This window comes from Danio rerio, chromosome 2 (genome assembly GCF_049306965.1).
Source record: "Danio rerio strain Tuebingen ecotype United States chromosome 2, GRCz12tu, whole genome shotgun sequence".
NCBI classification, from domain to species: Eukaryota; Metazoa; Chordata; class Actinopteri; order Cypriniformes; family Danionidae; genus Danio; species Danio rerio.
Genome location: NC_133177.1, coordinates 23,381,654 through 23,394,170, shown reverse-complemented (window position 1 = coordinate 23,394,170; position 12,517 = coordinate 23,381,654). Strand labels below are relative to the sequence as shown.

At 34.2% G+C, this 12,517-nt stretch overlaps 1 protein-coding gene across 3 annotated transcripts in view; it reads right to left on the bottom strand.

The window, feature by feature from the left end:
- Positions 1 to 12,517, bottom strand: part of plppr4a (phospholipid phosphatase related 4a) — a 58,083-nt gene that overhangs the window by 17,119 nt on the left and 28,447 nt on the right. For all 3 annotated transcript variants that reach the window (XM_073924723.1, XM_073924727.1, XM_005163347.6), the window contains one exon: positions 4,353 to 4,538. In XM_073924723.1, the coding sequence (XP_073780824.1) occupies positions 4,353 to 4,538 (186 nt within the window). The remainder of the gene's footprint in view (positions 1 to 4,352; positions 4,539 to 12,517) is intronic.

Sequence of the window (12,517 nt, the reverse complement as noted above, 5' to 3'; positions counted from 1 at the left end):
TCGGTGTATAAGCTCGGCACTTTAAACTATAGCACACAGTTGGTTGTAAAACTCTACAAAGACACATGATTTTGTAGTCTTTGGTCTGTGTCCAAGTCATACATGTACGGCTGAATGCTTATCCTCTTACTTATGTCGCTTCTCTCTGTCTGCCTGTCTGTTGCCAAACACAGAGCGGGGGAGCTCTTGGCTCCACCCCCTTGTTACGTTAAGCAGGAAGTCAAGACTAATTTTCATGTGAAGCAACACACCCCTAAAACAGCGAGCTGTGTACAAGCCCCTAAAATGACACTTTTTAACATTAATATTTTAACATTAACATTATGATAAAAATCTGAACTGTGTGTTGAACTGAACCTAAACTGGCCCACTCAAAAGAACCATAATATTAATTTTAAATCATAAAAAAGGGGTAAACTATGTGCCCTTTAAAAGCATAACATAAAATGGAAAGATCTTGGGTCGTCGCCTATTGTATAGTCCTGGCATGGCACAATGCGGTTTATCGCAGTGATTCTTGTCTGAGGGTGCAACGCACATTGTACTGTTTCACAGTCATGAAGTTTAAATCATTGATTTTAAACAAGGAAGATCTTAAATGTGACGAGATTATGATGTCATGACAGATCACCTCTTTTACTAATTAAAGGTCCCTGTGCATAGAGCCCATTTGTGTTCCAAAGATTAAGGTGTCAGGGGATTTTAATAACATGAGGGCAAGTAATTAAGGAATTTTAATTTATGAGTGAACTAACCCTTAAATTGTATACTATGCAACATGTTTGATGAATCTACAACAACAGGTACAGCCTAGTCAGTCACATGACATATATATGTGCACAGAGACATCATGAAGTATTCAAATTATTTTATTTGTGTGTGAGTGCTTCCTTTGTACTTTTGTTTCTAAGTTAGAATTGCAATGAAAATGATTTCTACATTTTTTATGTTCTTAGCTTTTGGGAAGAGTAAGTTGTGAGTATTTTTTGTTATATATTTTTTTATTCGATTGAATCTTTTCTCCTTTTGCCTTGGTTATTTAAATATCATTACTTGTGCCTTATGATGAAAAAAAATCCACACAATTGATTTGTGTGTCGATTTATTTTTAGTTTTTTCAAATTTAAGTGGATTGAAGACAAAGTAATTAGGTTGTCCTCCCCCCAAAAAAACCTGATAATTGTGTTGTTTCTGGTCATTTTTGATAAATAGTTTTAACAAAAAGCAAATGTCAGTTGTTTGTGTTGTATTTGTATATATCTATCTTATTTTGGGATCAATAAATCTTTGCAGTGTCTGTATTTTCTTTGCCACCACCACCACCCTAGCATACTCATTTATCTGGTCATCTCAATGTTACCTTACAAAATATAAAAAAATATCAGTATTCCTTATTTTAGATTAATTTCAATCCAGCTTGCCGTATCCAAAAATCCAAGTCCTTCATTTAAAGTGATACATGCATAATGCACAGGATAACAGTGATAGCACTTAAATGAGCATAGCTGCCTTTGCAAAATTAATTAGGCCAGTATGGTGGAGCACCTAATGTGATGAAAACACCCAAGCGACGTGCTGGGGAGTTGATGAAACAAATACGCCATTAAACATTAAATGAACCTGATCTCTGATGAATATAGGTGGAGCAAGGCAATGTGAAGATGATGAAATCAACAGTGGAATAACAAAACAAAAAACAAAAAAACACTGCGAGTACACAAGCAGTTATCAATGACAGACAAAAAATAACATTCGGCTAGGATTTTCTTGGTCTTTTTATTAAACTTTTTATTAAAAATGTTTTAAAAATGTTAAGATTCAAGTACAACTAGGCTTGAAAGTGGTTTCATTTTTCTTCATTACCAAAAAAACCTAACATAAATACAAAGAGTAATTTTAAAGAGCATTTCTAATAACTTAAAATGTATTTTAAAGTACTTTTTTTTGGAGTCTTAATCCATGACCCAGTTGTGACCCATTGCATTTTTAAAGCTTATGAGCTCTGAAGCTCACTGAGGCGTTATTTATTTCATGAAAACTAATGTAGTATGTTTTACAAATGTAACTTCTACATTTTTTATGCATGCATTTCACATTCACAAACAGCTGCATTACATTCCTGTGTGACAATTAATATTTAAAAAAGCCAAATGGTGCAATTACATTTCTTTCTTACTGAACACAAAAGCTCTGAATTAGTTAGAGTAGGTAAACGAAAATACAAAACTCAAAATAATTCTAAATAATAATTGTATCTAATATATAATAACTTTAGTTACTTTAAATAAACGGGACAATCAGATATTGGGAATGTTTCTAATTAGCTGCCTTTGCAATAAAACTCTAAAACTAAACATATATTCAGATGGTGAAATGCAATTGAGGGTAATCTATTAAATAAATGATAATGCACTTGCAACATGCTTGGGTGACTTACAAACTATTTTACTAATGAGTAGATGACACAGAGCAAGACATAAAGAGGGCAGAAAAAAAAAACACATTTGGAAATGTTGACAATTTAAACAAGGTACAAGGTAAAGGAAAAATCTATAGATCCTCGAAATCATGATCAGCAATGCATTGATTGGCTGACGACGCAGCAGCTTAATGACATCATCTGATTAATATTCAATTATCAATTTGTGCAAAATTACACAAAATTTGCAGTAAACAGTTTGTTAAATATGACACGCAACTTTCCACCTTTGTTGAGAGCTGCAGGCTTTACACTTTCATGTGTCAAGAGTATTCATCATATCAATGTATTTAGTTCTACATTTAGAGAAGATTTTCTTTATTATAGTAGCCTAGGCTTACTCAAGTTTTTAAATTGGTGTAAGGAATAACTGTATAAATATATTTTACATAAAAAAAAGCATTTTGGTATCGGTAAAGGTGTCTACAACTTTTGCGAAGCATCAAATCACAGGCATATAAGCGGTCAAAACACGTGCATGACTGCATAAATTATTATCCTATTTAAAAAAAAAAAGTTGAATATTGCGCATATACGCATTTGTTTCTAAAAAGTTCATATCAATAAATTTACTTTGAATTAATTTTCTCTTCTGTCAGGTGGCAGTCTTTACATACATACATACATATATACTTTTTTCCCAAGTGTAAATGTGAGAAAATATATCAGCTTTTGGTACATACTTTCAGTATTATCTTTGATTGAACTGACCCGATCTGATCCTGTTTATTTGAAATGAACCTGCTCTCAAGCAGGTTTGAGTTACCAGAACTGTTACTATGACAACATTTCTCTCTTTTGAAGAACGAAATGGTCCTGGATCATGTCAAATCGTCCATAACCAAATTCAGCTAACTGAGCAATGCATGTACGAAGAGCAGATCCCAGTATATTGTAAGAACAAAATAAACAGTCTATGATATTATGCTCTATCGTTTATATCAGAAAATACCTGCCAACATCTCTTTCTCTCTTGTATGTTGTAGTGCTGTATTTATACCGATTTCCTCGCATATCAGGAATACGTGTTGTGTTGGCAGATTAAAATAAGCCCGCACGTGTTTAGCGTTTTTCCTTATCACAAACACAACAGCAGTCTGGTAACATTAGTGGATTCATTGTTATTTTCGGGGTTAATTATTGTGAAATCCCGATTGCAACAGAGAAATACTGTAGACTGTAACACTGTAAGAAGATAGCTCTGTAGTTGCATGGCATCTCATGTCATGTTCAGGCTTATAATCTTAAAATGTGAGCAAAATAAGCAGTTTTGTCATCACTTTAGACATAGAGTTATTCAAACACTAGCTTTGAAGTGACGTTGGTGAATTATTGAGGGCTTCTGTTGTTTTGACGTCAGCTGCAGATGTGAATGAATGGCGGAAGAAAATATTTAATAAAAAAATAAAATATCCTAATAAAAAAAGGGTTTTTAGACTCTCAGTGTTTGATATTCTTATTTATATACAGGATTGTACTGTTGAACTGTTGTATAAACGCAATATCACACTCGTAGCAGTGTGATATGGCTGTATATTAGCACTGGTGGGACGCTAAGACACTCGGCCTACGGCCTCGTGGCAACGCACGCCTCCCACCGGTGCTGATATTTGTATAGTGCTGGTTTTTTTCTACAGTGCAGAACAGAACAAAAAACAAAACAAAACAAAATGAAAACTATGAAAATTTACAAATCAAAAAACCATCTGGCATATCCAACTTCAGATGTCTACAGAGAAAGCACAACATCAAAAACAGATGAATTAATATTCACTCCAATATGCATTCTTGCTCCTCTAAACCGAGATCAAACACTGCATGAATAAGTAAGAGTGCCCTCTAAACAAAGTAAGAGTGTCACTCTGGTGTTTACCGTCACTGCTGGCCCGGCAAAAGCCAGACTGAAGAGCATGAGGAAGGGGATGACCTCCTTTGTGGGCTCAATGTAAGGCATGCTGAGACTGCGGTCATTGCAGCTGTAGCCTGAACGCACTGGCTTAAAAATATCTGTCAACTCCAAGAAGTACAAACTGACCACCGAGGACACCAGAATTGGCAGCTGTAGAGATTAAAAAAGGAAAACATATTAGAGTCATCTCATTAATAAATACAATCAGTGCATCAATACAGTGTGACTGCATTAGTAATAGCATGATATATTGTAGGGATGAGGGATATCGTTAGCATTAAATAATGGCTAGGTCAATTAGCATTGTGTTTTCATAATATGCCTTATTCTTATAAAAATACCCAGGATGGTTTGAAAAAGACAAATAAACGATACATTTCCAGATTCATTTGTTTATTGTCTTCAGGGTTGATAAGTTTATCCATTTCTATCTTCTTCTTCCCCAGCTACAAAGATAGCAGAAGATTTTACTTGTGTGATGCAGATGTTTTTATGTGTGAGACGCCCTCTAGAGTCCAGTATGAACGAAAAAGATATAACTTCTGTGTGCTCACACAACACATGTAATCTCAAATCAAATCAAGTCAAAACACTTTGATTGTCACATCATCTGCAGCACAGTACTATGATGAGTAAAAATCTTAGACGCTGGCTCAAGACATTGAAAAAATACAGCAAAATACAACAACACACTCAAGATAAATAAAAAAAAAACAAGATACTACTAGCAATGTTGACAATAAATAAGTAAACGACAATACATATGTAAAAGACAATAAATGCGTTAAGAAAAACACACATTACACACATGTATTCTCAGAAAGACAAGTACACAATCAAAAGGTGTATGAATAGTTTGACTGTTGGTGGAAAATGAATGTAGGCAATATTGTCTTAATTTAGGCTGTACTCACACTATGTGCAGTTAGCCAAACCTGGCCAAAGCATGCTTGTCCCCCCTCCCTCCTCCCCCGACGGCCTGCACTCACATTACAATTGGGGCAGTGATGAGTTTGCGTATTTAATAAACTACGGCAGTTTGCATTCACTGAACAGTAAGAATGATTATTCAATTCATATGAAACAGTCCCTTAATAGTCACGTCTCGCTTTAAGTTTCGGGCTCAGGCATGTTTTGCACTCACACACAAGCGTACCGCGCCAAAGCCCAAGTGAACCGCACTCACCGATTCTGCGCACTCACACTATTATTATTAATAATAATAATAATAATAATAATATTTTTATAATATTGTGTTTGGCTTGATTGCACCTTGAGCACCTCACACTGATGTTTTTCTTGCTATACAAGTAAATTATTGTCATAGTAATGTTATAGCAATAAAAACCCAAAACTAAAGTGATATAGTTTTAAATGGATAGTTCAACAAAAAAGTTAAAAACATTTTATTTTCATTTTCAACAGAAATATTTCTTTAAGTCTTTATTACCCAAATAGATAGATGATAGATAGATAGATAGATAGATAGATAGATAGATAGATAGATAGATAGATAGATAGATAGATAGATAGATAGATAGATAGATAGATAGATAGATAGATAGATAGATAGATAGATAGATATACAGACAGATAGACAGATGGACGGACGGATGGATGGATGGATGGATGGATAGAAGGGTGGGTGGGTAAGTAAGTAGGTAGGTAGGTAGGTAGATACGTGGACAGACAGACAGACAGACAGGCAGACAGACAGATACATATTTGTTTTATTGTCAGCATTAACAGCGTCTCTTATACAGTAATGAGAGTTATTTATAAATGTTTTAAATGGGCTTTCAATGCATTTGACATATTCTATTACTTTCTAAAAGCAGTAATAAACTGAATTGCATGAATGAAAAATAACACTAGAATTACTACAAAATTTAACGAAGTAAACAGCTTCTCCCATGCAGAAAAGACTGGATGGTCAGTTGTAATCCAATCCCAAGGTATTGACGACACAAAGGAATGCTCAGAACTGGACACACAGAGAACTTCTATAAGACTGATGTTTTTAATGTGAACCTTTATTCTCTCTTTATGTGTAATCAGGTGTTTTGCAACAAGTCTCTTGCTCCTGTATTAATATTATGGTTTTAATACTTCTGCAATCAGTGTTTAAGTCTTCCACATAGATGGTTCATGTTTGATGTCCCTGCAAAGCCAATTTGGTGTACTGAAGGATTGTTTACATTTTATTTTAATATGTGTGCAACATATTAACAAGAAACTTGAACATTTCCGCATCAATTTACACCCAGAATGCCTATTCAAATCACTACGCTTTGAAACCAAAAGTTAACATCTCATTGGTCAACTGCAGGTGAAGCAGTGGCGCAATAGGTAGTGATGTTGCCTCACAGCAAGCAGGTCGCTGGGTTGCTGGTTCGAGCCTCGGCTCAGTTGGCGTTTCTGTGTGAAGTTTGAATGTTCTCCCTGCGTTCGCGTGGGTTTCCTCTGGGTGCTCCGGTTTCCCCCACAGTCTAAAGACATGCGGTACAGGTGAATTGGGTAGGCTAAATTGTCCGTAGTTTATGAGTGTGTGTGTGAATGTGTGTGGATGTTTCCCAGAGATGGGTTGCGGCTGGAAGGGCATGCGCTACGTAAAAACTTGCTGGATAAGTTGGTGGTTAAATCCGCTGTGGCGACCCTGGAATAATAAAGGGACTAAGCCGACAAGACAATAAATGAATGAATGAATGGTCAACTGCAGCTCCAGAGGGTGGGTACAAAACCATCCGAAGGCCACCACACAGAGCCCTCACAAACACTAGAAGACTTTAGACCAGAGAAAGACATGAACCCAGAACTAGAACCCCAGGAGAACCCCAGAAGACTCCAGGGAGCAGGCGGGGACCCAGACAAAACGGGTTAATTGGACAGCTCAGACATTCCCTTCACCAACAATTTTCTTTCTTTTCTGTCAAGAGTCTAGATAAGTTTAGCGTGCCGTGAAACCAAAAACAGGTTTGCCGCCTTAACTTGAAAATCCAGATTTCACCCCACTCAAAGCCTAGTGAGGACAAAGAATTGACGACCGGCTAACCAATTGCTCAACAGAGGGAATTCTTCACATCACAAAAGGAACAAAAGCAACACTTCCAGACTACCACTGAACTTGTGTAAACGAAATATAACCGCAAAAGAGACCATAGAAGGGTAAAATAGATTTTTTGTGATTTTGTGGTTCATTACACTCTCTCAAACTCTTACTTTACTTTCTTCTCTACAACTGTGTGTTTGTGTTTGGTGTTAGTTTCTGTTACATTAGTCAATGAAGTGTCATTTTGTATGAAGAAAGGTGCCTGTGCATGTTTATGAAACTAATGTCTTAAACTTTGATCCTGCTACCCTGCTTAAACATAAATAGATTTTTTTTTTGAAAGCAATAGCCGTATACTTTTTTTTCCGCCAGGGTATTGGTTAAAAAAAAAAAAAAAAAAAAAAAACATTTTAAAAAATGATTGAGGGCTTGGTTATTAATGTGTTTGCTTTACTTCAGAAGATGTATTTTATATTCAAATGCAGTTACGGTAGAGATGAGGTGGACAAACTCACTATAGTTGATAACTCTTTTTACACTAAATGCAGCATGACTGATGCTCCTTTCTACTCCTGATGAGATCTAGATAATACTGACAAGGAGGATAAATGGATTTGCAACACTAGCTTTGCCATGTGCAGTGTAGATTTTGCCGCATGGCATGATGCGAAAAAGATCAGCATGGATGTAGAGCAAAACATCAAAGCATTGTCAAGTTTGTTTACTACAGACATTAATTTACTCACAAACTGAAAGGCCCTGCTATAAAAATACCCATAGGAAAGTCTTCAGAGAGCCATTCATCTGGGTTTTGATGTTATTAATGCAGAACTAAATTATTGCACGAAATTATGCAAGATTTATCACATAAATGGTTTTATAGTTTTCTAGTTTGACTCAATCAAATGTAACAATGAGCTTGACAGTCATGGGGTGTTTTCCAGAAAGCAAGGTTATCTTTCCATATGCTAAAACCTGAACTCTGGGTTACTCAAGGTATATAATTTCCTTCATTCATTCATTTTCTTGTCGGCTTAGCCCTTTTATTAATCTGAGGTTGCCACAGCGGAATGAACCGCCAACTTAGCCAGCAAGTTTTTATGCAGCGGATGCTCTTTCAGCCGGGACTTATCTCTGGAAAACTATTGTTTCCTTTTGATAGTTATTATATATTATTACATTATATGATTATATTATTTTATAATATATAATAGATAGATACTAAGTTATACAGCTGTGTTTAAAATAATAACCGTGTGTTGAAAAAAGTGAGTAAAGCATAAATCCTTATAATACATTTTATTTCAATACACGCAAACCATTGGGAACACTAAACATTCCATTCTAAATCAAAACACAATGAAAAAAATATATATAATAATTGTTCTTCTGGAGAAAGTCTTATTTGTTTTATTTCGGCTATAGCTGTTTTTAATTATCTAAACGCTATTTTAAGGACAATATTATTAGCCCCTTTAAGCTATATATTTTTTTCGATAGTCTACAGAACAAACCATCATTATGCAATAACTTGTCTAATTACCCTAACCTGCCTAATCTAATTAATCTAGTTAAGACTTTAAATATCACTTTAAGCTGTATAGAAGTGTCTTGAAAAATATCTAGTCAAATATTATTTACAGTCATCATGGCAAATAAAATAAATCAGTTATTAGAAATGAGTTATTAAAACTATTATTTTTAGAAATGTGTCGAAAAAATCCTCTCTTCTTTAAACTAAAATTGGGGGAAAAAATTAATAATAAACAGGGGCTCTATTAATTCAGGGGGGCTAATAATTCTGACTTTAACTGTATGTATGTATATATGTGTGTATATATATGTGTGTGTGTGTGTGTGTGTGTGTGTCTGTATATATATATAGACATCGCAGTGGCGCAGTAGGTAGTGCTGTCGCCTTACTGCAAGAAGGTTGCTGGGTTGCTAGTTCGAACCTGGGCTTGGCTTGGCTCAAGGCGTTTTTGTGTGGAGTTTGTATGTGTGGATGTTTCCCAGAGATGGGTTGCAGCTGGAAGTGCATCCACTGCAAAAAAACTTGAATATAAATTTAGCAATTTTTTTCTTCATGTTTTATTTTAGAATTAAATGGTTAGCTTTCCCAATGACCTTAAGAAATAAACAAATATGGTAAGAAACATACCCATAAGTCAGAAATATCCTTAATTTTTGGATTCAAACACTGAGATTATCCGTTTACATATCCTTTAACTTATCCGTGTCACATAACCAGCTTTCTGGATTTCTCTGGAAGTCACAAACTTTTTATTGTGTTGTTTGTGAGTTGGAAAACTAAATTTCATCTCTTTTCTTTTGTTTGCAGAGTATATTTAAGCTCTTGAATTTGCATCACTTGAAACTGTGTTCATTAACAGTATCCTTGTATTATTTTAGTTTTTAACTGTTGTGGTAATACAGATAGGGGTTACAATAGAAAGTAATTATTCTATTGGCAAGTGTAATCAGTCAGTTCTTGAATCTACTCTTGAGTTCACCAGAAGAAAGAAACTTGTGAAGTGGTACTCTTTGATGACATTATTTAAAATTTTAGGTAAACTAGCCCTTTAAGTTCATTTCACACACTGTTTTTTTCATTTGATCTCATTCACCACTATATTTGTCTCGGAACATTTACTATCACAGAAATCTCTCTTTTTGGTTCTGGTTTGAAGAAATAAATATATGAAATAAATTTCTTGAAACTCATCTAAGATAATATTATTGAATCATGCTAATGAATTGAAAATTTTTTTATATTTGTGGGTCATAGATAAGATGTCCATATTAAATTTAATAAAAAGGGATTTCATATACATAAATATCATAGTAAATGAAAGAGTCTGCTTTAAATTTTCAAATGATTGTATTAAAAAGTGTCAAAACATGGTGAAACAATGTTCTTTGACATTCCTTCAACATAATATATTGGTAACACTTTACTATAAGGTTCATTGGTTAATGCATTTACTAACATGAACTAATCATGAACTACACTCGTACAGCATTTATTAATCATAATTGAACATTTACTAATGCATTATTAACATCCAAGACCATGCTTGTTAACATTAGTTAATGCACCATGAGTTAATATGAACTAACAATGAACTACTGTATTTTCATTAACTAACCTTCACTAAAATAATCAAATAAAGTAGTAAATTTAAATATTGTTCATTGTTTGTTCATGTTAGTAAATGCATTAATTAACATTAACTAATGAACCTTATTGTAAAGTGTGACCAATATATTTATTATTGTAAAACTTAAGCCTAATATTCTGATCAATAGTAAATAAAATATATTTTAAAAATAAGTAATCATTACTAATCAAATTAACAACAGTATGGACTTTCACTGTTTAAATAATCTTGTAAAGAAAGAGTGAAAATATGGTGAAAAATGTCTTTCATCGTTCACCATAACATATTTATTTATGTAAAAATGAAATCAGATCACATATTCTGATCAATACTTAATAAAATGAATTTAAAAAAACAAGTAATCATTCTAAATTGTATCATATTTATATGAATAAAAACATACTGCCAACAAATTATAAAACAGGCAGGGTAAACAATAAAACAAAGAAAGGGTCAGAACACATGGAAACTATAACACTGTTTAATCTTACACGGTAGCCAACAGGCACACATCATCATAAGACGTTAATATTAGGTTAGATTTAGGTCATGACATCAGGTGACCAAAATTCAATGTCTAGCCAGTGTCTAAGGACAATGTTTTTTTGACATCCAACCACATCAAATTATGTTGATGTTTGATTGATTTCAAGTTGTGCTGGTAAGTGACCAAAATCCAACGTCTGGTAGATGTCAGTGGTAATGTCCACCCAACATCAAGGTGTAACATGATTAGACATTGATATATGGTTGATTTTAGGTTGGACATTGACATTGGCTGGACGTTGAGTTCTGACGTCAACCCGATTTTCATCTCCAAACAAAATCCAGTGTCCCTATGACGTAACATCAAAATGCCACCATGTTGACGTTCTGTGCTGCAGGGAAGACTCAGCAATAAGAGTCTCAAAGTGAGCCGTATATGTGTGTGTAGTCAGTGCATGAGCAGAATCAGCTGTGTGAGTGTAATCAATGGAGACTTGGAGCAGGCGTGTGTGTTGCATGACAGGGCTTGTAGTTCATATTGAGACAGGATTGTAGTCCATGTAAATGTGAATGTTCTCCAGCGATCTATGAAGGTTAGATCGCTGGCAAATGTGACAATGTGATCCATAAAAAAGTATTTTACAATGCCATCAAATTATTCTTGTTTTAAATATGCCTGACAAATTTTATTGGTATATTCTTGTATATGAGCCATTACATTAAATTACATTTTAGTGGATTTTACTTTAAATAAAATCATATTCAAATATGCGGATATTCATTTTAGCTTTCTTATAAGTATGTAAGCAAATACATAAATACGTAAATTAATTAGTTACACATTATATGTAGAAAAAGCTGTAATACATGTTTTGCATTATTATTATGATGATTCTAATGCTCTAACTTGAAACAATTTACCCTTCTTTTTTCTTTTCCTTTTTTCTGAGCAGATTTACTGTAAATTGTGATTGACCCAATGACCTATTTTATAAGCTACACTACATTTGAAAATTTCAGGTTTGGTAATATTTATTTCATGACTTTAAGCATACTGTCTTTTGCATACTGAGGCAGCATCTAAAAAAATCAAACATACAGTACATTGCAAGGCTACAATTTTCAGCAGTCATTACTGTAATATTACATGATCCATCTCTCTCATTTTTCTTTTAAACAAAGTGCTACCGATCAGTATTGTGTTAGTAAATGAGCTACATATTCTCCAATACATGTAATGAGGGTTTGGATGAAACTACACTGAATTTACATCCCCTGGGGCTTTTCACATTCTTCAGCGATACCGGGTTCATGCTAAGGCTAGAGAGAAGATGTGTGATAAAAGGAGAACGAAGGTTATTCTCAGGTGAATTTTCATGAAACATCTATAGATATGCTAGAGACATTGTTGTCATTGACACAGTTCACCCCAT